The sequence below is a fragment of the Dermacentor andersoni genome, chromosome 1 (genome assembly GCF_023375885.2).
Source record: "Dermacentor andersoni chromosome 1, qqDerAnde1_hic_scaffold, whole genome shotgun sequence".
In the NCBI taxonomy this organism is placed as follows: domain Eukaryota; kingdom Metazoa; phylum Arthropoda; class Arachnida; order Ixodida; family Ixodidae; genus Dermacentor; species Dermacentor andersoni.
Genome location: NC_092814.1, coordinates 281,515,562 through 281,542,296, shown reverse-complemented (window position 1 = coordinate 281,542,296; position 26,735 = coordinate 281,515,562). Strand labels below are relative to the sequence as shown.

The 26,735-nt window shown below is 43.0% G+C and overlaps 1 protein-coding gene across 7 annotated transcripts in view; it reads left to right on the top strand.

Annotated features, from left to right (window-relative positions):
* The window catches only part of LOC126548075 (long-chain-fatty-acid--CoA ligase 5), a 166,207-nt gene that overhangs the window by 104,265 nt on the left and 35,207 nt on the right, over positions 1-26,735 (top strand). For 6 of the 7 annotated variants that reach the window (XM_050196161.3, XM_050196164.3, XM_050196165.3 and 3 more), the window contains 11 exons: positions 2,827-2,996; positions 9,253-9,367; positions 11,304-11,371; positions 11,493-11,594; positions 11,734-11,833; positions 13,249-13,421; positions 14,145-14,177; positions 15,229-15,351; positions 19,749-19,826; positions 22,433-22,567; positions 22,746-22,828. In XM_050196161.3, coding sequence (XP_050052118.1) covers positions 2,827-2,996; positions 9,253-9,367; positions 11,304-11,371; positions 11,493-11,594; positions 11,734-11,833; positions 13,249-13,421; positions 14,145-14,177; positions 15,229-15,351; positions 19,749-19,826; positions 22,433-22,567; positions 22,746-22,828 — 1,180 coding nt within the window. Of the gene's footprint in view, positions 1-2,717; positions 2,740-2,826; positions 2,997-9,252; positions 9,368-11,303; positions 11,372-11,492; positions 11,595-11,733; positions 11,834-13,248; positions 13,422-14,144; positions 14,178-15,228; positions 15,352-19,748; positions 19,827-22,432; positions 22,568-22,745; positions 22,829-26,735 lie in introns of those variants that run through there. The other variant, XM_055063206.2, reaches the window with a different exon arrangement.

The following is a 26,735-nucleotide window of genomic DNA, read 5'->3' as shown; positions in this document are numbered from 1 at the left end:
CATGGAATCTGTATTCTAGCGAAAGCTGTAGAATTTGGAGGACGCTTAAGCTTCGTCTTTAAAAGTGGAACGCGATAGCATTCAAAGAGCCCTTAGTGTTTCTCACGCTTCCCGGCAACTGCAGCGTATGTAACCGTAATATCTGCCGAGAAACGGTCGCGGCGAACGCTAAACGGACTCACTTTCCGTGCACACAACATTACACACGCGGAGGTGGTTGCCATCGCGCTAGCCGCCGCAGATCAACACTCGCGGGTCATCATCACCGACTCGAGGGGTGCTTGCCGCAATATTGAGCAGGGGCACATACCGTACCTCGCCTACAAAATTTTGCAAAACAGCGACTATCTCGGTGCCCCCTCGCACCGTACGATTATCTGGACTCCCGCTCACACGGGCCTCGAAGGAAACGAGACGGCCGATGCCGTCGCCCGCGCGCTCACTTTCCGGGCATCACCTTCGTCCCCCACCGATCCGGACCCCGAACCCAATCCCGCCTATACTTTCAAAGAGATCGTTCAGCTCTACCAATCTGGCCATGCCATCTATCCCAAGCCCTGTAAGGGCCTCACAAAGGCGGAGGAGCGCATTCTCCTTCGCCTTTATACCAAAACTCTGCTGTGCCCGGCAGCCTTAAAATATTTTGACCCCGCTTGCACGGGGGAGTGCCCGCACTGTGGGGAAAAGTCCTCAGACATTTTTCACATGGTATGGGCATGTCAAAAAACCCCAAATCTAACCCCCCTACCCAACCCTTCCCGGGAGGACTGGGAGGCAGCCCTGCTCGGCTGCTCTGACCTGACGGCCCAACGGGCCTTGGTCGAGCGGGCCCGGGCGGCGGCCGACGCCAATGGGCTCCCGTAAGGGGGAGCCCACCTAGTGTTGATGCAAAACCTATCTAAATAAATGTTTTTCAGACAGATGCACGAAGGCGGGCTTTCTGGTCGAAGCGCGGCCTCTGGCAGGGGCCGCGATGGATGGATGTATGTTATGAGCGTCCCCTTTGGAACGGGGCGGTGGGTTGCACCACCAAGCTCTTGCGCGATGCGGCGGAGGCGAGCGCCATCTGGAAGTCTTCGAAGGAAGCGGGCGCCCTGCTCCGTGGACTAAGACGCGCCGGCGTGCACAAATGGCGGACGCCGTCTCCGGTCTATGCTTTGTAGAAACACTGGAAAAGGGGTTTGTTTGTGTTTTCGCGTAACATAATTACGTTTGCTCGTAAATTCAAATTACAATCCAAGAGCTAACATGCCTGTAGGTAGTGTGTAGTCGTATTTTAGCTTGAGAAATTCAGTTAGTTCATTGAATTTCTTGCATCATATGAACGGCCTGGGTATGTGTGGCTCGAAAATTGTTTTGCCAGTGCGACGTCTGACGCCGGACGCCGGATTTTCTGCAGCGCGAGCTGTGTTAGTTCGCCACAAGAAAAAAAAATTCACTGCAGGAGGGAGCCCTCTCTCTCTCTCTCTCTCTCTCTCTCTCTCTCTCTCTCTCTCTCTCTCTCTCTATATATATATATATATATATATATATATATATATATATATATATATATATGTATATATACACACACACACACACACACACGCACATAGTATGTTATCTTATTTGAGCAACTGCTGGTCAATCAACCCACACATTCTACCTGAAGGCATCAGCATTGCCGGATTCGAGACCCTTGTAATGTAATGAATGAAAAGAAAGGGAACCAAGGCACCCAATTTTTATTACTCATATCATAAAAAGTCAACAAGGACAACATAAGGGAGGTTACATTTACTTACTAATTGAATTAACGAAATGACAAATTAATGCAAATGAAAGTGGATGAAAAAAGAACTGGCCGCAGGTGCGACACGAACCCATGTCTTCGCATTACGCGATGGATGCTCTTACCAATTGAACTACCACAGCGGCGTTTTCCCATCCAGTTTCTGGGGTATTTATGTTTTACTATAACTAACCCTGGGAGTGTTAGCCGGTGCCACCACTCACAAGTCTTGGTGGCGGATGTGGGACATCCTTTCTGCTTCAAGGGGTGTACGGTAGCGCGATTAAAACATGGGACAAAAGAAGACACACAGGGACACACAGAGCACTGTTTGTGTCCTTGTGTGTCTTCTTTTGTCACGTCTTTTGATTGCGCTACTGTACACCCCTTGGAAGATGCATTACCAACAAGCGCACATTGCAACCCTCATATCCTTTCTGCCACAGGCGTCACGAGTGCATGATCTTGTTTGGCTGACGGCGATGGTCAATAAACCCACACATGCTACCTTAAGGCATCAATGTTGCTGGATTCGAGACCCTCGTAATGTAATGAACGAGAAGAAAGGGAATATATAGGACTCTTTGCCATCCTTGAGTGTTCCACAATGAGTGAAGGCACGCGGAGTTGTGACACGGAAAGAGCATTTTCCACGAAATTTCACACCACTTTCTTCCTTTTTTTCGTTCTTTCTTTCTTTCCTTCTTTCATTATATCTTTTATTTCTATATATGTGTGTGTGTGTGTGTGTGTGTGTGTGTGTGTGTGTGTGTGTGTGTGTGTGTGTGTGTGTGTGTGTGTGTGCGCGCGAAGGATGCGCCTTTCACTGACGTGACAATGTCGAGCACGACGTAGTAGACTGCAGTTGCTGACGTGACGTATGGAATGAAAATGTGAAAGAAGAATAATGGTAGCGGTTGACACGAGTAACCGATGGACATGCAGTGCTCGACCAAAGCGTTAGATAGGTTGGTATAGCCACACAATACATGCTGCCCGGCTGGGATGTGCAGTGAATGATTGCTGATCCTGCGCGTGCCCCGCGTCTGTTGCAGGACCATCCCTATTCGGGATGAGCGAATACCTGTCATACGTGGGTGGCGTGCACGGCGTGGTGGCAGCGGCGGGAGCGGCGGCGGCGCTTGGGCTTACCTACATGTTCGGCCGCTCCTCGAACCCCATCGAGCCCATGGTCAGCCTGGACAACCAGAGCAGGTTACTCACGGTCAGTGTGGGCCGGATTTGATGAGCTCGCCTTTGTTTGGTCTTTCTCACTCTTTCTTTCTTAGCTGGTGTACTCGCTCGTCATAGGGGGGGGGAGCGGTGCGAACTGTGTGCAGCTTGTCCGCGGTAGTTGACGCTCTCTCCGGCAATATCGCCAAGGGCTTCTTAGTCGCCAGGTGCTATAGCACTAGCGGACCGCATGCGGCAGATTCTTCTGTACGCATCACTGTGCGCCCCGTGGGAATTAAGTTATAAACTGCGCATGTGCTACATACGTTTGAAATGAGTTTACGACTCAAAAGCATAGGGAGCACATGTAGATAGGCGGCTGTTGGCCGGCGCGTAATGGTACTGGTGCGTTTTAGCATAGCGCAATCTATAGGTGGAAAGTTTTCATTTTTCCGAACTCCACATATATATATTTCTTGCACATAACAAAACTGTGGGACCGAGAAGAATTGTTCACTGAAATGATGGGCTTGTATGAGAATCCACAAGACCTCATAGTAGGAGACAGTTCAATTTCACAGCTCGCGTCCTCTCCCACCACCAAGAATCTGGCATCTCTAGGTGGTGTAATCTTCCTTCGTGTAATCGTTGTATACTTTGCTATCACTAATACTGCTTCTCCTTTCCAGCAAAACTGCAGCCTCTCTGTCTTTTTTTCTTCTTTTTCTGTGAGTCCGAGTATAAGCACTCCTGTGCATTACTCCTGTTGATTCTGTTTTCGAGTGAGTCCGGCTCGGCCTCATTTCTGTTACTGAGTGTATTATATACAGAGTGCCCTAACTATCATGCACCAAGACTTAAAAAAAAGAGCAGTTGTGTTAATCGAAGAAAACCTAGTGCATATTGTTTCCAGTACAGTGGAGTAGCCGCCAGTAATTATTTCGTTCCTGAAATTTAATTAGAAAATTTCAATTAATTATTGAATTTGAGAAGTACTGTCCTTTATCATGGTGTCAATGAGGCATTTGTAGGGACCCCCAGGCACCCCCAAATGACATCTAACTGCTGTGCTTTCAGCGACGTACTAATTGCGTGCAATTTTTTCCGACTGACATACAAGCCTCACGAAATATGAAAAATTCCGTGTTACTATGCTCCCACCCGCATTATAAAGCAGCACCCTCAAATAAGCTGATTGAAAGCAACTGCATTGCCTGTCGCAAACCCGAAGAGAGAGTGTTTCACCTTGATAGTGGTACAGAAGGAGCACCAACAGCAGGTTTCGCGGCTTTACAGCTATTCCTTCCTCTCTACGTCACAATTACTATCCATCTCTCAAGGCTGACTGATCACATTGATAAGAAAAGCCCTTTGATAATGTGGTCAAAGTGCCGCTCTGACCACGCACGAAATGCGCAAAGCAATGTAATAGGCATGGCATGTTCGAAAATCTCGGCTTTGCTCGCGCAGCATCGACAGAGTGCGCGCGCAGCTACATTTCGCGCCAGAAACTTGCTTCGGACAACAGCCAAATTAAAGTGATGGTTTTAGTTTTCATGAGAGTGCATACGTGCTGCAACACAGGTTTCTGGTGTAAAATAAAAGCACAATAAACAGACCGGGAAGTGACCCACTTGGTGAGAGAAGGCAAAACCGATGCGTTCAAGAAAGTAAATAACCACTTCTAAGTTAGCCGAATCGGTAATCAGGACGCCTGCACGAAAAAAAACAACAACAACAAAAAAAAAAACCACCTGATTTCGGTGTGCCCTTATTATCTATGAATTCGTAAGCGCCAGCTGCTGCCTAGAGCACGTGTTCGAATAGCTTTTCTGTAGCTAAGCAGTACTGAGTCCACTTTATCACATCTTCGGTGGCTCTCTTGATTACCGACACTCGAATTCCACGGCAGACGCCCGTTATCCTTGTTTTGCGCTAATCTGACGTCCGTCTTGATCGTGTAATCACGATCTTTCACATAACCCCAAAGAAATAGAGTGGAGAGAGGTCAGGTCACCTAGCCGGCCAATTTACAGGCCCGTGCCTTCCAATCTATTGCGCATGAAAAGTCTCATCCAGCCAGTTTTGTGCTCGGCTGCTGCTGTGTGCTGGTGCTCCATCTTGCTGATACCACAGAAGTGGAAGACGTGACAGTGGGACTTCACTGACAAACTCATCCACCGCTCCTTCAAGGATATTGTCCACGTAACGCTGTCCAATCAATGTGTGATCGAAGAAAATGGGACTGATTATAGCACCAGCGTAAATTCCGCACCCCATATTGAATGACCACTGGTACTGGTGCCGATTGTGCTTTACTCACTGTGCATTAAACAAATTTACCCGGGCGTTTTTCTCTGACAATTGGCTTTTGTGAGGACCCACCGTAATTCGAGGAATCTAGACTATTCTACAGGTCCCTATCTTCCAAGCATTGGTGCTGATCAAGGTGGTACAGGTGAAAGGCCGTCGTTTAGAATCCTCCAAACTGATTACTTGGAAATTAGTACCAGGGTAAGATAAGGCACTAATTAAATAATTAGATAAGGTAATTAGATAAGGCACTAGCTTGATTACGTTGTTTTACAGCGAAGCTGTATATGGCTAGTCGGTTCGTCAGTCCATCCGTCGCCTGTACGCCCAAAACTCCCCCGTTAACCCATGTGAATGCAAGATAAAAAAGCGAAAGCGAGGCGCATGATTGGCTGTGCCAGTAGTGACGTTGTTGCTCTCTGTTGCAGCCGAGCGGGTGCACAGCAGTTTCTCTCCGGCTCCAAAATGGGTAGGCCATGTGTCTTACATACTCCTGAGGGGCAGGGAGCTTTCCATTAGCAACGCCATGAGCAGAACCAAGAACGAGCCCGTCTACGCCGTCCCGATGCTGCAGCCAGGGTACAAGAACAGGCTCATGCAGCCGAGTGCGAGTAGCAACTGCGTACCGAGGATCTGGCAGCCTACCAAGCTGTCGTTTAATGAGCCATCGGGATTAACCCAGTCGTAAACACCAGGGCTGCATGTTTCAGCTTTGCTGGTTAACCATCTGTATGGAGTGCTTGGGCGGTGATTTTTTTCTTTATTTCCTTCATTTCGTTCTGGCTAACTCTGAAGGAGCCTGTTCGAGGGCGCTGCTTTATTATGCGGGTGGGAGCGCAGTCGCATGGTATTCGCCATATTTCACAGGGTTTATCAGTAGGACAAAATTAGTACGCAATTAGTATGTTGCTGAAAATACCAGTTAGATGTTCCTTAGCTGTGCCTACACATTAATTATGATTACCTAATTAAATCTCAGTAAACAAAATATTACTGGCAGCTACTCCACTGTGCCGGAAACACTATGCACTAGGTTTTCTTCGAGTAACGCATTGCTTTTCTTTTGTAAATCTTGGCGCATGATAGTTAATTGGGACACCCTGTATATATTCATGACCTCTGCATGCAAGTGACGATGTTTCCTGCATATCATATTGACCACAAATAAAGATGGGGACAGCGGAAGATAACACAAAAACGTCATGGGTGGTAACTTTCAACTGGTTTATTCACGGCAACCCATGGCAATATATAGACAAATAGTACATGCGCAAAACGTAGCAAACAAGAACACTCATCAGCCTAGCAGGGCAACCAATTATCAAAAAAATCTATCCGTGATTGAAACAACCATTTTCTAGGAGATAAAGATTCTGGGGAGAAGCCAGGAGCAGACTGCACGCGAACTGATGGAGGCATATCACATAAATAAGAAAGGCCAAGACCGTGTTAGTGACACTTCCATTAGGTTGTTTCAATCAGAGATAGATTTTTTTAATGCGTTTTTATGCATGCAGAGATAATCTTATGCAATATTGGTGAAAACCTTGAGTAGGCCATTAGCCAGGGAGGAATAAATTCTGTCTTTCCTCCTTGGAAGCTTTCATCACCGTGTCCCTCTTGCGATAGCAAGTTATAATTATAATCAAGTGTCTCAAATGGCTATATGGTGTTATGCTGCTGAGCACGGTGCTGTGGGTTCTATTATATGCCGTGGCAGCTGCATTCCTATGGGGGCGGAATGCAAGAATGCTCATGCACACTTTGGGTGCTCGGTAAAGAGTCACAAGTTGTTAAAATGAACTCAGGGCGGTTCACCGCAGCATCCTTACTATGCTGTACAGTATTGGAGCATTAAACCCCATAAATGTTTGCTCTGGTTTAGGTATTAACTGAAGCCTTTTGTGTGCCACATGTACTACCTAGATGTGTAATCGTGCAACATGTTACTGCGGCAGCAAGTTGTACTTATTGTTTGCACTCTGTCATCTTACCTGAAGAAGCCCCTTGTCTGTCATATGTCTAATCATAGAAAAAAGGTTGGAAAGAGCACAAATGTGTGCTCCGAAATCTCAACAGCCTTTGCTTGCCATGCGCATGCTATATGTGCCACAGCATACTCGGAGGCTTCTAGAATGTTGTGTAGTATGCGTGTCTTGCGAGCGCAAGTTTGTCAATATAGGAGCATCTACATCTGTGCTACTCGGTACATATAGGTCTTGTGCAAGAGACCTGAACTTGCTATCCCAAGTCCTTTCAGTTGCAATTTTAGTGAAGAACCTTAAATTTTTTTTTTTTAGAATACTCTCGCTCTATTAGCTCTTGAGTCATCAGAATGCAATAAGTTATATTGTAAATGTTCATGATTTTAAGCAGCATTAGCATACAAGAGGTGGTACCATGGCTTGCTATTTGTAGCAGGGAACCTGTGAGTGCCATGGCAGAGTGTTAAGGAAAACTAGCTTCTCAACTATTAGTAAAGTGACCTGATTTGATGCAATAGGTACCACTAAATTATTTCATTCACTTCTAGAATTTTCTTCATCACTGTTGCATTTTACTAATGCAAAACACATATCCGTCTTTTGCTTAATGTCTCTGTTTGTAGACAGGCTGAGACAGGGATATACTAGATGCTTGGCCTGAATTCGTGCACAGGTGAATACATAAAGAATATTCCTCATGGGTGTGCACATATTGTAGTGTCCTAATACTGTTTACTAAGAGTAACATTTTTTTAAGCATGACTTTGAGCGAGGCTGCTAAACATGTCAGAATGCAGACCTTGTCATGGTGTTTTTTTTTTTTTTTAATTTTGGCTGCCTTTTCTGCAGCTAGTGCAGACTAGCCACTGAAGACTTAAGCACATGTGCAAGTTGATAAGGGATGATTGCTTGCAGGGACTTTTGCTTTATGTGTGTGCTGTTGTGTTACTTTTGATAGCTTATCGAGTGGTTTTGGCACTAAAACCCCAGAATTTTCTTAAAGAAATTCAAGTAGCAGTGAGCTTAAAGGTTTAGTGTGACAATGGGGTGAAGTGGGTAATTGCTTACAAACCTGTCATTGATCTGTGTTTTTAAAGGAATTGCTTAGCTCATCTTTAAATTCATTGAATATATTTGGCTGTGTTATGTCGCATCATTGATCACAATGGCTAGCTGAATTCAGTTAAGTTTTTAAATTTGTTATAACCTGACTGCGTTGAATACAATAAGAGCCTTTAAAGTGCTCCCTCTCGCACACTAAATTAAATGTTAAAATTGTAGGTGTGAGCAAATGATTACCCATTTCAGCTGGAATTTTGCACATTTTATTGCAGACTCTCTACACATAAAATAAACTGTTGAAAGTACACCTCCAAGTTCAGAAGTGTTTATTTGAGAGTAATTATTGAAAGTGGTTCAGCATTTAGGGCTGTTGGTACAAGAGCTCTGGCTTGCCGTGGCATATGGAGGCCTTGGAGGCCTTGAGGAGGGTGCAAGAATGCTGTGAAGTTTTTTACAGAACTGGAATCTTTTTCAGTTTCACAGAAGCCTGAAAAAACTTTTCAGGTAAAAAGGGTAGATGACCATAGGTATATCAGTGCTCTGCACACAAATTAGACACTATCCCCTCCTTTTAATATTTCCCTCAGCACATTGCTGTGACATATGTGTCTGCTCTATGCCCATCTTGACATAAGAGGCCTGGCAGCCAGGACAAGAACAGATTTATTGCTGAAAGGGAGTCATTACCATGAAAATAACGAAGGGAGAACAAAAAAAAAATGCAGCGAGGGTGTGTGGCTGTGGTGGGCAGTGGGCAGTGGTCTGGGCTCTTTTGGAGGTGCTAGTTGAACGGGAAGGGAGGAATGACATAATAGCCTGTTAGAGATAGCTCTGCTCATATGAGGTGCCTTTATAGTGGAGGCATTCTTGAGGTACAACAAAGCTCTCTTTTAAGCAGATTTACTTAATGTTGCCCCCCCCCCCCCCTTTTTTTTTCCTTTTTAACAGGGGCTGGAACGGATCAGGACATCAAGGCTATGTCCAGATGGGAAGCACATAGAGTACCTCCATGAAGACTGCAGGACATTATTCGATGTCATGTACAGGGGTGCCAGGGTCTCCAGTAAGTAGTCTTTGCACTTCACTGTTCATTTGAACATTGTTGTGCACTGTTCATGATAGTTTGAAAATTTTATTGTTTCATTGTAGGGGTGGCTATAAAAGCTCAAAACTGCCGTTTACCTGAACTGTGCATTGGTTAAGGTGTTTTCTTGGCTGTGGTAATGTGTATGCTTCAGCTTTGCTTGCTTGTCCTTTTGTTAGACTGCTTTCTTGGCTACCAATGTCCAAGTCTATGCCTTTTGCTGAGTAGTTGGAATCGAAACTGCAGTAAAACTTCGTTATAACGAAATTGAGGTGGGAACCAAAATTACTTATCCATTATTAAGTCTGTTATTCCCCTTCACTGCAATATATTCCAAATGGGGTACACAACTTTAAACAGGCATAGAATAAGATAGCTTCGAGGCGTGCAGAGCCGCTACATGGCCACATACGTGATAAAAACATGGCGCATCAACTACATAGCTGATCCAGGCTGATCTGCCACTTGTACATGGCTCCACTGTGCTAATGAGAAGGCAAACAAACCTCGCTATGTCAGTTTGGCTTGGCTCACCTGTGACCTCACTGGTGCCGATGTGATCTTGGAGGCCATGCCTAGTTGCACCAGCCTGTGCGGCAGCCACACTGAGACCTCAGAAAAGTGGCTGCACCGGCCTTTCGCACTGCCAATTGAAAGCAGTGGCTTACTATTGCCATCGCACTTCTTTCTCCATGGCCTGCAGGGTGCCGCAGTAAGAGAGGGAAGTGCAATGGTGATAATGAGCTGCTGCCATACCTGCTGCTTACACGTAACTGTGCACAGTGGTGAGAAACACCTGTGTTGCTCGACGCCTATCAACACCAAGCGGCAGGAGTTTTGAACTTCTGCACCTAATGTGTTCTACTTGCAAGGATCTGGTATTTTTGGGTTTCGGAGACAAATCTGCTATGTTATTCATTAGCAGTATGCTCTTTTACTTCATTAAAACAAAGTTTTAAACAAATGGATCTCTATGGAGATTCAAGGGGAATTTCACTTACTTTGTTATATCCATTATTTCGTTATATGTTTGACTATTTGAGCAATACTGCATCATACTCTTATACTCTTATATTGAGTCTTGATACTCAATTACCATTTCCTTTTGGGTGTTATAGACCCTTCCAATATCGCACAAAAAAGAAGTGATGAAGAAACTGATAAATTTCTACATTTAAATTTGCGGCATAGACTTCTAGCAACCAAATATTCATCAAAATAATTTGTACTAGAGGCTGTAAAATTTCTCAGTGCAGTCTTTTTTGCCAGAACTTTGCTAAGCACACCTTGTTGAGTAAATCCTTTCCATTTGAAAGCTGACTGACTTCAAGGTTAAGGGGTAAAAAAATAGTGCTTTTTGAACTTATGTTCATTCAGTATGTGCCTTGAGTGTGCTGTGTCTTGTTTTATGCAGGTATGGTGTAAACCTTTTGGTACTAAGATAGTCTGCATATAATGAATCAAAACATTGACTAGCCAACTTGGGCTGTATAAACAGTGCTCTGAAACCATTCATTTGCCCATTATTTTGTGTAGTAGGAACAGAGTGCATTACTGACTTCTAAAAAAAAAAAAAATGTTGCACGCAGTGGTAGTTTCATAAGCATTTCCTAATAAATGCCTTTAGCATGCTCTAAACAAAATAAACTGTCCGGATAAATTCATAGAAAAAAAAAATTGTACTAGATTTGCCAACAAACTGAGCTTGTTGACTATATGAAAATAATCAATCACACGTTTTTCTGTTATTATTCATGTCCTTGTCTCAGTTACACTGGATTCCTAGTTTGAGTCAATTTGATGGGGATCAGAAATGTTGTAAATAATGGCAGCTTTTTGGCAAGTGGCTTGGAAAGTCTATGTGGCAGTCTCTTATTGATGCATTGGAGCTACGATGTACTTGCCTCCTTCCTAGATAATGGCCCTTGCATGGGGTGGAGAGATCCAGGATCGGGAGAATACAAGTGGATCCATTACAATCAGGTGTGTATGGCAGTGCACATTGGAGGCTTTGTTAGTTTGTGTGGCAGTGATGAGAATAATAAGCCTGAGGTGTGTTGATTCTTGATTCAGCTTATCTTCATGCTATTTCTTAACTTAACAGGTGTTGGAGAGGATAAAGTGCATTGCCTGTGGCCTTGTGAAACTAGGGGAGAAGCCTGGACAGCAAACATTCATTGGTCTCTATACTCAGAATTGTGTTGAGGTAAGTTCTCAAAGCCCCAGCAATGTATTGCTCCTCACTGCTTAATTGTAGCCATTGAAGTACTGATGCAGTATCATTGCATTGTCTGCTGTAAAGAATCGGTGAGAAACCTTTGCTTTCTTTATTGTTGCACCTGCAGTGGATTGTCACAGAACAAGCCTGCTACTATTTCTCGATGATCATTGTTCCTTTGTATGACACACTTGGAGCTGCTGCCTGTGCATTCATCATTAACCAAGGTACGCCACAATTGAGGATACTAGTTTTTTGTTTTGTTTTGTAAAGCACATCTTGCTTTCTGGCAAAGTTACTTTATTCGGAGTCATTTGTGTTCCTATACGTAGTTGCATGATTTTCTGCAGGAGTATATATGCATAGGCTAAGGTTTTCATAAACTATGATTTCAAGTTCCATGTTTTCTGCTGATGTGGGAAAGCACTGTTAGGATCGGCCTCCCAAATGTGAGAAACATTCCAGCATACTTTCCCATGTCGAGATGATTTCCTTCATCCCTGAAAAGGCTGTTATGACTAGCCGGGTGTTCAACCTCGCAAGTGTGGGAAAAGTTCCAGCGTGCTTTCCTACGTCGAGATAATTGTCTTCGTCCCCGAAAAAGCGTCGCCCCTCTACACGCTGAGCAGACAGCAAGGGGAAGACTCAAAGGAGAAGACACGAAGGGGAAGAGATCGCTGACTTCACCACCTGACAAAGGAACTGACACTTCCACAAGTTCCCCAAGTTTCCCATGGAGACACTGACTAGCGCAAGACCGCAAGGGGGTTATTTAAGGCCGTCCTGGCCCCCGTGTGAGGCAGAACCGCTTGAAACTCTGATAGAGTCACAGCCATGTACCAATGAAGTGAATACATTCTTTTCTATTTTTTTTTTTCCATCATCACAATGCTTGCCTTCGTTGCCACCTCCTGATTTTTGCAGTGAAGAACCACCTCACCTGGTCGAGATCATATCAGCACCAATAGGAGTAGAGCAAAGGAAGCACTAACCATTTTTGCTATTGCCTGTGCACTTCTGTTCACTTAGCAAAAACACTTTCTGTTGCTTTTCAAGTGATCTAAAGAAGATTGTAGAAAGAAAAGAGGGGTGGTTTTGGGAGGAATAAAGAAATTGATAATGAAAACATGCATCGTACATGGTCTTGTGCGATTGTTTGTGGTACCCGCGCATATTTTTGGGCATTTGACAGATACAAAAAGTTCAATATATTGTTGCATATCTCATTGCTCTTAAATTGACTGAAGTGAGATGAAAAAAGAAAAGCAGCAACATGGCTAGTTGATAATTATTTGACTCGCAACAAGACAGCCCAGAGGGAAGTGCACATTAGCTTGGCACACCGAGGTTGCTTTCATTAATGTGCATGAACAAAAGCCAAGCTAGCAAAATTCAAGACTGGCTTAGTTGCTCTAGCAACAGAACAAGTTCAGCTGCTGTTCAGATGCCATATTAGTGCTAACAATGTCGATCAGCTCTGATTGATATGCAAATTAAGAGTGAAATTGGCTTCATTCTTTAATGTTTCCTTTTCACTGCACAAATTTTTGAAACATGAAGTATCATAGGTTCACAGCTTTGATTTCAATCTTGTGTGGCTGCCACTTCTTCCACTTCTTCATGTTCCTGCATTTGTTTCCAGCTGACATTGAGACAGTTGTCTGTGATACTCAAGAGAAAGTGGAGTGCCTTCTAAGGCAGGCAGAACTTACACCCAAGCTAAAAAGGATAATTGTCATCAAAGATGTCTCGGAAGAAGTTAAAGAAAAGGCCAGGAAGGCAAATGTCATGCTTATGAAATTTTCAGAGCTGGAGGTAAGCCTTACTGTTTCAATTACAATGTGAAAATCTTCAGGATATTCATTTGAACTTTTCTTCATAAAGAGGCATACTAGCCTTAAAATTGGTAAATCTCAGGGAGAAGCAAAATCTGTGGATATTGGTTAACAATGATATTCCATAAATGGTTATTCATCTTCCAAGGTGACGTTCTAATTAACAGTGACTGTTTAAGTAGCTTACGGCGCATACTTTATGGCTGTGACAGCTTACACATTTATAAAATATATTCTTGATTATGTTTCTTACTGTAAATGCTGTATGTGTAATATGTGTGACAGAGCTTGGAACAAATGTTGGTAAATGGTTGCATGTTTCTTAGCTGTTTTCAGCATGGTAAATACTGGCATTGCATTGCACTTTGAGTGGAAATTGAGCACCGTCACCATCAAAGCTTTCAATGCCCATCTTGGAATAAGTGATAGCTACATGTGTGCCCATATTTGAAATAACTGTTACTGAGTTGATGTTGTGGTGAATAACTTGGTCCGTTCATCAGTGGTAGCTTTTCTTCTGCACAGAGCAATTTGACATGTCCTCCAGTGATAGCCTAATGACCACAGTGCAAGTGTATGACACCAGTATGAGTTGACCTACTCTCAGATTTGCTTTGTGCTTCTAGGTTAGTGTTGTATATTATCATGTGTCAGAGAACACACTTGGTGATTTTCTTTTACTGAAATGTTTCTTCTTTTTCAGGAACTTGGAGAGAAGAACTTCAGGCATCCTTTGGTAAGACATTCGTGGAATTCACTGTGCAGCTTGACTTCACTGCAGTGGTATTATACGCAGCGTCACTTTCCTTTTTCCAGATATTTTGAAAACCCTTACACAATGAGTTTTACAATTGATCATGAGCTGTAAAATATTGTGAATATTTTTTCGACCATTTCATGAAATACCGTATATACTCGAGTAAGGGCCGCACCCGTGTAAGGACTGCACGTTCAACTTGGCAGCCCAAAGTGTGGGGGAAAAAATTTTCAACCAGAGACGCAATCGCATCCAGTGCCTGATGTCACACGTGTGCATCGGCGACTTTTTCCGTGCACCGCACTTCCATGTGCCCATACTAAATGGTAAGAGCTGCACGTCGACCTCAGATTCAACATACGGTACATTCATGGATCCGGGGTGTGCAGTAGTCGCAGGCTGCACTGGCACCATTTTGACCAAAAGGTTAAGCCCCATGTAAGTGTCACACCTAGTCAAAATTATCAAAAAAAATTTTTGACCTTTACCTGAATATGTACGGTATTGTGCATCATTGTATTGAATATGTATGCCATATATAACATTTGGTCTCCTGGTCTCAACTCCTGATGTGGTTCTTCAAGCCACATGTACAGTGCTGGGGCTGCTTGCATAAAGCATTTACCAGTGGTTAATTTTATCTGTGGAATGAGAAATTTGCAGGCGTAGGATGGATAGTTGACACAAGACATGGGTAATTTAAGATCACTGGGAGAAGATTTCGGAGAAAATAGGCTGGTGATGAGGAATTATATCTTTGTGCAAGAAGCTTTGTGCCAGTGATAGTAATTTGTTGTTCTGAGTGACAAATGCAAGAAGTTTTGTGCAAATTGTCACTCTTTTGTCACTCTGCAACTTAATGTGCTGCAACTTCCCGCCCTCTGTTCAAAGATTTCTGCCCATGGGTAAATTTACGCAAGTCTAATATGCCTTGTGCAAGCTTTTTCTGGTGCCACGTGCCCTAATTTTAGCAGTGCTCTTCGATTGCTTCAGTGCATGTCCTTTTCCCTTTGTCTTAATTTTTTTAAAGCCGCCGCACACAACTGACCTGGCCACTGTATGCTACACAAGTGGCACAACGGGCAACCCCAAGGGAGTCATGCTGACCCATCTGAACATCATCTCGGATCTGTCTGCTGTTATGCGCCAACTGGTGCGTCTTTTATCTGTTCAGTGCTTGGATGTCCCACTTCAAAGGAGTACTCGCACAATATATTTTTGATTCTTGAATTTTTTGCGTTAAATGAAGGTCATAGAACTCTAAACCCTAGAAAATTGCTGTAAAATCTCACAGCGCTTGAATAATATGATATAATAGTTTTGCTACAGCCAGTTTCGGTCTTGTTTCCCAGAAAGTAACAGTATGGTATGAAGAACTTTATTTAGGTCCTGAGGGATCAGTCTGGGGCGGCCGCTCCCAAGTCGGGACAGAGAGGCCGAGCCGCTTTGCCGTCACACGGCCCCTCTGGACGGCCCTGAGTTGGTCCGCCAGCACTGTCGTGACGCAAAAAGTGAAGTAGGACGTTGCTACATTGCGCCAGCAGCATAGGAAGTGATTGAGCGAGCTGAAGTGAGCGCCAAAATGGTGTGATGTCCTGCTCTCACGTGGCCAGCTTCTGTGTAATGACGTTGTGACACACATGACCAGAAATTAGGGACATCGCCGAACAGCGCCTTTAGCGGCCGCCCCTGGAAACATGCGCGTTTTCTGTGGGAGAGCATTGTTTTTTGTGAATAACTAATCATAGAAGCCACCTTTCAAAATATTCCCATGGAAGTAGGCTTTGCGTGCCTAGCCCGACATCTCATGCAAGTGGTACCATTACATATGGCCGAAAACCCGTTCCACATTGCGAGCGAAGTTTGAAGTATGGGAGTCTATGGAAACATTCAAACTTTGGCGGCTTTTTTAGATAGTAAAAAGTGCTGGCTGCTTTTGTGAACATGCGTACATGCTTCAAAACTTCCTTTGCACTTTAGATTTTTTACAGTAAATCCCGATAACGTCCTTTGCAAGTTCATTTCTTTCTTAAAGGGCCCCCTCACCAGGCCCCATAGCAAATTTTGGTTATATGCTGGAAGTTACGTGTCCTCTAGGGAGTGTTCTGCCACAAAAATTTTTCAAATCGGCTCGTTAATAGCCGAGATAGAAATATTTCAGTGCCGCAAACCCATGATTTCAGCAGGCGAGCTCCACTGCATAGCGAGACACTCTCTCCACACGCCATGTCTAGCTTTTGCAAGCGAAATTCCTTCCCTACGTTCTCTCATACTGGACCTCGAGGATCGCGTGATGCATACGTCACGGGCCCTGCCTTCATTTTCTTTCTCCTCGCTTTTATTTTTTTTCTGGCGTTGTGCATTTCCACTGACGGCGTCGCGTGCGAGCTGTTGTGATGTCTCGTTTTGCGCAGCGCACGATTTTGCACACTGTTCACAAGGACACATGACTAGCAGTATAATTCAGTGCTACATGAATACTGAGGCAGAACAAGTGAATCGCAGAGCATGATCACGTGCTGGAACACGGTAGAAAATGGCACAGTTTCGGTACCTGCGCACATGACTGCATGACCGTGGGAACAAGCAGACGAAGCGGAAGTACGTCTCGACTGCTTCGGTGCAAAGTAAAACAAAAAACATGCAGACATTTCTTTTGTGTGTTTTATTATTTCTCGAAACTTCAATTCGTCAATTCAAGCAACAGATCACACAAATAACAGATGTTGCCTTGAATAACACTCGAAGTCACGTGTCTCCACGAGTGATGTCACACTGCGGACATGAATACGTAGGCACAGGGACATGACTACATCACCGTCTGGCTTGGAGCGCGGTCACCGTAAGGGAAAGGGAAAACAGCATTCACATTGAAATTTGACCTTTCCACAGCGCGTAGCGATGTAATTCTTTGCAAACATAATCGTTAGCGTGCATTGTATGCTCTGCGCTTGTCAGCTCAAAATGGCCAGACATGCTGAGGGGCCCTTTAAAGTGAAAATTTATGAAGATTTTACTAAGAAATATTTTTGCCTCTGCAGCTGTGTCATGGGAAATGCGTGTTTTTGCGACTCTTGTGCTGCTTGAAACATACCAGAAAAAAAATAATTAGCATCCAGGTGCGCAAATAAAATACACAAAAGTAGAAAAATTGCCAGGAGCTGCAGATGTAGTTCCGTACAAGGTAATATAGTCGAAGCTATTTCACAGAGTATGTTCGCATTATATCAAAGCAGGATTTTTAGATACCTTACCTTGAGTGCAAATGAAGGCTGTCCGAATTATTGCACATGTTTGTTTGCCTAGTACATACCGGTACCTCGAAACCTAAAAATTATATTGTCAATATGTGGCGCACATGTCTTATCATTTAAATCATTCCCATATAGCTTAACGAAATTTCAGAAATACTAAAGGTCATCATATCTTTTTACCACGATGCAGGCAAAGGAGTATTGGAAATTTTATGCGAAAACACACAGGGACGTGTTAGTGTAGCATGTTGTGTAAAAAAAAGAGAACTATTCCAATCACAGACCCTTTTTGAGTTATGCCGGCAAAGTTTTGCAAGAAGACCTTGTAGTCGGCTACAGTCACCACAGATGCTATAGCATTTGGTTGTTCAGTTCTTAACTCACTCTATTGCCGAGTCAGGTCATAGCACCGTGATATAATTACTGGTGCAATTCTTCCGTTATTCTGTGAGAATATTCCTCTACCCTAAATTTAATGTGTTTGAACAATTGAAGAAACATGAGAAAGGGCATTGAGGTTTTGCTTGAAATGTTCTCTTATTAGAATCATTTACAACCCACATCGGCACGATGGTTTTGTTATGATCACGCCAGCACCCACTGAGCATCATTTATAATTTCCTTCCCTTCCTGTAAATAAAATATTAAATTGTCGTTAGTTGTGCATGAGTAGCACAATGGCAGTTGAGCCTTTCATGGGGTCTCACTAAGCCGCACATTTCCTCTTCTGCCATGCTCCCGCAAGACATGTCAATTTCATCCTTGAATTTCGCCCTTTCAGTTTCCTGGAAAGCTTAGGGAGGTACACGAGATGAGCTGGCAAAGTTTGGAAGTAGTCCTGACATTTTGAGTAACATTTCATAGGCAATGTTATTATCCTTTAATTGTTTACATATTTTTTTTACTTCATTTGTGCTAATAATGATGTAATACGTGCAAGTTGAGTTATTTTACTCAATACATCATGTTTGCGATGGCTGTCCTGAAGATTAGCCAGGTGGAAGCACTGCATGTCATTGGCTGGAAGGCCATTCATTAAAAAAATTGTGTGCAGAATAAAGAAAACACAGGTGCTCATTGGCACAGTCGCCGTCAAAGGCTTACACGGGGAGGTTCTGTGAATAAGTTCATTTTCAACACAGCTGTGCCCGCAGCCAGTAAAATTATGCAGAACGGTTGGTTACTTTACACCAGTGCATGCTGAAAATCCAAATACCTTGCTGCGTGCCTAGGGAGCAGAAATACAGACAGTCCTTTTTTTTTTTTCTTAGATTGCGTGTTTTGTAAGCTTTTGACACTGACTATACGTTTGGAAGGCGAGCTGCTTTTCAGCTTACACGTGATGACAAGTGCCGAGCTCTTGGTGATTGAATATTTAAGGGTGGAAGAGTAGAACTTGTGCAAAGTTAGGTGACTTCATGACTCAAATCTAGCGATAGAAGCTCGGTATGCTTTTTGTTTAGTGACACTGATGGTGAATGAATAGTCAGAGTAAATGAATGTTACCGTTCGATACTGTACAGACTCACATGTACTGCGTAGGTTCTATATCGCTGAAGATTCCATCCTAATTCAGTACTCTGCATTCCTATTCGAATTTTGGCCTGCCTTACTCATACCTTTCTTACGCCTACCGAGGTAGGCGGTTGCTTCTTGTGTTGTAGCCGAAGCTAAGGTATATGTGATTAGTAATGCTGTATGCGTGAGTAGGCGGACTAAGATTATAACATGAAGTACGTCAAAGTACCTACGTTAAGTCATGGTCGAAATTACAGAGCCATCGCAAACATGATGTATTTGAGTGTCTCAGTTAAAAATTTATGTTTAATAATATTAGGACTTATTAGCCTTCTGTTAGGCCATTTGGAAAAGCACTGTGTAGGAAGTTCTTTTGTGTGTTAAATTATGTTGTCATCGCTTCCAAAAAGCGTGACCTTACAAGGCCACCTTTCTCGGGCATACTTCATTTCTCCTGGGCACCACTGCCTGACTCATGACCAATGTGTTTTAAATCTGCCCCGATGATGCAAGTCATGTCGCGGAACAAAAATAAATATCGTTTCTAAAGATTTAACCATCACAGCTTCATGACAAAGTGTGGTACGTTGGCGCGAGTTGTCATCTGTGATAACAATAAGAGTGGCAGCATGTTGTTCAAAAATGACTTGTCACTCCCCGGTTTCTTTTCTCAAGGACGTGACTAACCTGTAGAAGGGATGGCCAGCCTCTCAAACTGATGGTAGTTTAATTTAGTTGACCTTTTGTTTAATTGTGTATTGTGTTCTTTATGTTCCAGGGGGATATTGCTCCCAATGGTGATGATGTGATGTTGTCATTTCTTCCCCTGGCCCACATGCTTGAAAGGTGTTGTGAGGCAAGTATTCAAAGTGAAGAGAAGTGAAGTTAACTTTCAGGCATGCTGTTGATTTGAAACCACTTTGACCTGATTTATCTGCAACCATAAATGTTGTGTAAACTCAACTATTCAGGTTAATTTAACCGACTCGCTGCTTGTCCTGGGATGTGAGAGAAAAGAAGACTAAATTTATTAGTTACTGTTAATATTTTGATCTATAGCTACAGCCTTTATGAATTCATTTATGAATTCATTATGAATTCAGTCACCTTGTTTGAGCTAAGTTGGATTGAACAAACTCAATAAACTGGTGAGTGTTGCTGAACTTCACTGTGCTTATTCACACAAACTGGGCAGGAGTTGAAGGAACTAGTAAGAAAAGGTAATAACACAAACAGCGAAACTATCTGAGGTTTGCTTATTGTTGCTGTACATAGGGGCATAGGTTTTCAGTATTCCAAAGGGCTTTTCATACTGGCGTGACATTTTCATCTTTAATTTCTTTTCTTCATTTATCAAAACAAAGCCTAAGCTTTCTTCAGTTGTAAACACAAAGCAAGCAAATACATTTTTAATTGCCGAATATAATGCTGTTGCTTCCAGCAAGTTCAGTTAAAAAGAGTGAAAAAAAAAAACGAAACACAGGCTGAGGTGGGCATTTTGTAGCAACCCTGTTTCACTTTAGACTGCAGCATAATGGCCATGCCTTACCATTCCAGTGATTTGCTACATTGAGTAAAAAGGGAAATGCACACTCTGCATGAAACTTTGTGTGAAGTTTTTTTGCATTTGCCTAGGATGTGATGCATGTGATAGCATCCTGCCAAGTTTACAACTCTAGAACTGGGCTGAGTTGCTGCTTAGGGTTAACAGAAATTCCCAAACTCCCTTATATGTAGACAAAAATAGTGCTATTTGACAATGAACTATCTAACAAATATTTACCAAATATATACCTTTTCATGGTGATGGAGACACCTGCTTTTTGGACTTTAGCAGCCACATATGCCAGTGTCATGCATCTACCCCCTTCAACATTTCAGTACAAGAAATAACTCGTGGGCCCATTTGGCTTGTGTTGCCAGGGTCTCATTCGGCAACTGTAAAATTGAGAGGCACGTGTGTCCACTATCAGCTTCCATGTATACATCTTGGATTGGGCAGTTTGTGTGAAAGCAGGGGGAGAATTGCATTGCATGAATCAGGAGTGCTTCATTGAGCAGCTCAGACTAGCTCAATCATCTGCACAGGTAAATGTGTTGACTAAGGTCTCCATAGCCAACAAAATTCGTACCACATTGTTAAACTATCAACTGTGTGTCATAAACATTGTTGTCCATGCAATAAAAAAGATTATGGCTGTATATTTTATAGAAATGCAAATTCACATGCATGGATGTGATATAAAATGTGATGATACACAAGTTCAATACATCTGAGGTACACATTGTTATAGTGAAACACACATGAGACTTAGAAGAATTTGGAACAATTGTTATCTCGCAAAGCTGCCACAAACTGAACAAAAATTCTTAAATTTAAATTTTCTGCGCACTTATGCACTTCATGTGTCCCCCTTGACAGTTTCTAAGTTTGGGACACTCTATCGTACTACTCATTTTGCACTTACTCAAAGTTATGACATTACTGTTATAAAATCTTAAAATCTTGTTTGAAAGTGAGAACTATCTGTAGCGATAATTTATTAGCCCTTCTTCAGGGTTCCGTTTGCTACATATAAAGTGTTGTTAGATACATTGAGACAGTGATTAGGCTTTATACAGCATAATTCATGATTTATATGTTGGCGTAAGTATAAGGAAAGTTGTAGGCTCAATAAGAAGCAGCAGTGGATATCTGATGCATTTGTGCGATGATGGCTCACGTCTGTGGTGTGCTCTGCTTCAGAGCATGAAGTTGTCATTTAAATTCTTAACTGGTGTGGCTGCAATCCGGTGAAATGCAACGCAGTAAAAAGGCATCTGATGTACATTGAAGAAACTTGAACACCAGAATTGATCCAGAGCACTCCACTGTAACACGTCAGAATTGTATCCCAACATCATTCAACCCATTCCTATGAAGAATAATTAATAAATTCTGTGGACATAGATTTAGATTCATGTCAAAAAAACAACAACCTAGGTAGTCGCATAAATCTAGAATCTTACACTGCGGTGTTCCTTGTGCCCTGAAGTCAACTTTGAGATGTTAAAAATCAGCAGTTATTGCTGTAGCATCCCTTGCATCCCAGGTTTTTAGGTGAAATCCCATGCATTATTTCTGGTACAGCTTTTGCACTTGAGAAGTGACCAAAGGCAGGGCCTGGCACAGTAATCATGATGTTTTTCTTTTTAAGACTGTACAATATCCGTTTCATTGCTGTGATTAAAAATTTACACCAGAAAATTTTTAAACTTTCATTAAAAGAAAGCTCAATTTTGTGTGGTTCGGTGGCTGCTATTTCATCGACAGCTTCAAATTCAGTGGCATTTGTCTCAACCTGTTACTTGTACATGTACATGCATCAGGAAAGGTGTAACACATTTCAAAGAGTGCATTTTTTTTAATAGGAATACATTGCTGACTTATGTTGACTTCTACACCATACACTACCTGCCCAGATGGCTATCTACATGATTGGTGGCAAAGTTGGCTTCTTCAGCGGTGACATCAAGGAGCTTGGCGAAGACATGAAGGCCCTGCGCCCAACAATCAGTCCCACAGTACCCCGCCTGCTGAACAGAATTCATGATAAGGTGTGTTGTTGGATTTCTGACTTGCATTGTACTACCAGGTTAGTGTCTTATGTGCCCCTTGCTAAACATGCATGCACATTTTCCCTCTAAGCCTATGCATCCATGGCACCTAAAAGAAACCGGCAGCTTGCTTGTAGAACTTGTTGGACAGTGTAGAAATCTCCCTTTATTCCCATAGGTGATCTCTGCCTGCAGTGGCAGCTTCATCAAACGTACACTGTTGAACATGGCCCTCAAGAGCAAAGAGGCTGAGCTCCAGAAGTAAGTGATGTGCTTTGCACCTATTGTGGAAGTATTGTATGTTGTGGTTAAAAATATTTTGGTACCAGACATCCGGAACAGCATTAAATTAAACATAGATATACAGTCGCCGACCGTTTATTCGGACCTCACGGGGACTGCGAAAATGTCCGAATAAACAGGTGTCCGAAAAAGCAGATTAAGGGGAAAAAAATTAAATCCTTTATTTTCACGCACTTATTCGGGCTCGGCAGTAGGCTTGAAGAAATCATGAATGCGCCGTTGCACGCTGTTCCGTTTACGCGCAATGAGATAAGCCTGAATCTCGGAGAGGGTCGTACGGTCACTATAGGCGGCTGAAAGCACAATCACTGCTGGTACACGCTCTGCATGCGACGGCAGCGTAGCACATGGTGCGTCATCTTCCGACTCTGTCATTGTCTGGTGGTGCAGCAGAAACCTGACGAATGATCTCGCCGTCGTCGAGTTCTGCGCATGTCAGTACAGCAGTGTCAGCACCTGTGAAACTGTCAAATGAGACGGTGTCCGGAATCGCAATGCAACCACTGCTCAAGTCTCGGCAGAACATTTTCCGCGTCGGTAGGGAGCACATCGGAAGGCGACAAATCCTAGACCTCCCGGCACCCGCTTGCCGGAATTCCCCAGCGCAGTCTGCGCGTGCACTGTCGGCGCCATTAGACACTTGACGCGATGTTTCCGTATGCCGCGTTGGATCACCGCAACCTACCTCGACACGGCACACAAAGCAAACACCACCATGCCGACACCAGTCGCACGAAAAACATAGCCTACTCGCAGCGTCGTGTGCGAAGAAACAAATAAGCGGCTGGATTGTCTTGACATGGCTTACTAAGCTGAAACCGGAACTGCTGTAGAGCCATTCTATCGAATGAGGCAGAAACGATGATGATGAGCGGGGATTTGCAGTAGCGCCACTTCGTGGGGCAGCAAGGAGGCTCCGTTCAAAACAAAAAATGGGGTTCAGCAAGTCGAACCAATGGTCGAACCTGCACCGGTCAGAGTCGGTGCATGGTGCTCTCGATCGAGTTGGCTCAAGGAGTGTCCGAAAAATCAGATGAGAGGTTGCAAGGTGTCCGAACTTTCGGCAGTTGTTTACATTATGGTCTATGGGGATAATGGCGGTGCCGCGAAGCAGACTGAATAATCGAGCATGTCTGAATTTTTGGAGTCCGGAAAATCAGTCTGCGACTGTATTGTGACATATGTGAAGTGCTTGGCATCCCAGTATGTCAGTCTATGGCCGTCTAAGAAAAAGCCAAAATGAATGTTTCGAACACATCCAGAAATAAGACTGAACAGGGGGCAAAAAAAAAAAAAAAACGCCTGAAAATATTGCTTAAAAATTCTGTGAGGCCTTTGCTAACCAATGCTTGCACACATCTTTGCTCTGTGCTTGTTCTTGTGTACATTTTATTATATCACTTCTTTGTAGCAAAACTTATATGCTCGTAGCTCACATGTTGTGGCATTGTCATTATTTTGATGCTTACATATTTTATGTAGTTTACATCAACCAGTTTTTACACCTCTTTACAGCCACATTACATATCGTCATCATCATTAGCCTATATTATGTCCACTGCAGGACGAAGGCCTCTCCCTGCGATCTCCAATTACCCCTGTCTTAAGCCAACCAATTCCAACTAGCACCAGCAAATTTCCTAATTTCATCGCACCACCTAGTCTTCTGCCGTCCTCTACTGTGCTTCCCTTCTTTTGGTACCCATTCTGTAACCCTAATGGTCCAACGGTTATCTAACCTGCACATAACATGACCTGCCCAGCGTCGTTTTTTTTCTCTTAATGTCAATTAGAATAATGCCTATACCCGTTTGCTCTCTGATGCAAACCGCTCTTTCTGTCTCTCAATGTTATGCCTAGCTTTCCTCGTTCCATCACTCTTTGTGCGGTCCTTAACTTGTTCTCATGCTTCTTTGTCACTCTCCAAGTTTCTGCCCCATATGTCAGCACTGGTAAAATGCACTGATTGTACACCTTCCTTTTCAATGATAATGGTAAGCTTCCAGTCGAGCTGACAATGTCTGCCGTATGTGATCCAACCCATTTTTATTTTTCTGTGAATTCCCTTCTCATGGTCAGGGTTCCCTGTGATTAGTTGACCTAAGTAAACATACTCCTTCACAGACTCTAGAGGCTGACTTGCGATCCTAAACTCTTGCTGAATTGCCCGGTTATTTAACATTACCTTTGTCTTCTGCATATTAATCTTCAACCCCACTCTTACTCTCTCTCTGTTAAGGTCCTCGATCATTTGTTGTAACTCGTCTGCAGTGTTGCTGAATAGAACAATGTCATTGGCAAACTGAAGGTTGCTTAGGTATTCGCCATCGATCCTTACTCCTAAGCCTTTCCAGTTTAATAGCTTGAATATTTCTTCCAAGCATGCGGTGAATAGCATTGGAGAGATTGTGTCTCCTTGTCTGAACCCTTTCTTTATAGGTATCTTCCTAATTTTCTTGTGTAGAATTAAGGTAGCTGTGGAATTTCTGTAGATATTATCCAAGATAGTTATGTAAGCGGTCTGTATTCCTTGATTACATAATGCCTCTATGGCTGCTGGTATCTCTACTGAATCAAATGCCTTCTCGTAATCTATGAAAGCCTTATAGAGAGGCTGATTGTACTCTGTGGATTTCTTAATTACCTGATTGATGACGTGGACGTGATCCATAGTAGAGTATCCCTTCCTGAAACCTGCCTGTTCCCTTGGTTGTCTAAAGTCCAGTGTTGCCCTTATTATTTTGGAAATTATCCTGGTGAATATTTTAAATAATACTGGGAGTAAGCTAATGGGCATATAATTTTTCAATTCTTAAACGTCTCCCTTTTTGTGGATTAGTATAATCTTTGCATTCTTCCAGTTCTTTGGGACCCTTGCAGTTGATAGACACTTCGTATAGAGAGCCGCCAGTTTTCCAAGCATTACATGGCCTCCATCTTTGATTAAATGGACTGTTATTCCGTCTTCTCCTGTTGCTCTTCCCTGTTTCATGTCTTGCAAGGCCCTTCTGGTTTCATCGCTAGTTATAGGAGGAGTTTCTCTATCCTTTTCATTACTGTTGCAAATGGAGTTATCCTGAATCCTCTGGGTACTGTACAGGTCAGTATAGAATTCTTCTGCTGCTTTTACTATACCTTCGAGATTTTTGATGATATTACCCTGCTTATCTTTCAGTGCATACATCTTGGTTTGTCCTATGGCAAGTTTCCTTCTTACTGATTTCAGGCTGCGTCGATTTCCTTACGGCTTCTTCAGTCTTTCTCACGTTATAATTTCGAACATCACTTACTTTCGCCTTGTTGATCAGTTTTGACAGTTCTGCGAATTCTATCTTATCTCTTGAGTTGGACACTTTCATTCTTTGTTGTTTCTTTATTAGGTCCTTTGTTACTTGGGAGAACTTGCCTACTGGTTGCCTTGGTACCTTGCCTCCCACTTCAATTGCTGCTTCTGAAGCCAGCCTAACTAGTTTCATTCATTACCTCTATGTCATCATCTCTCTGTTCTAAGGCTGCATATTTGTTTGCAAGTACCAGCCTGAATTTTTCTGCTTTTACCCTAACTGCCTCTAGGTTGACCTGTTTCTTGTTGACCAATTTTGTTCCTTTTCTCTTCAAATTTAAGTGAATCCTAGCCTTCACTAACCTATGATCACTGCAATACTTTACCCTACCTATCACTTCTACATCCTGCACTATGCTGGGATCGTCAGAAAGTATGAAATCAATTTCATTTCTTGTTTCACAATTAGGGCTTTTTCAGGTGCACTTTCTCTTGCTACGCTTCCTGAAAAAAGTGTTCATTATTCGAAGCTTATTCCTTTCAGCAAATTCTACCAGCATCTCTCCTTTAGCATTCTTAGAA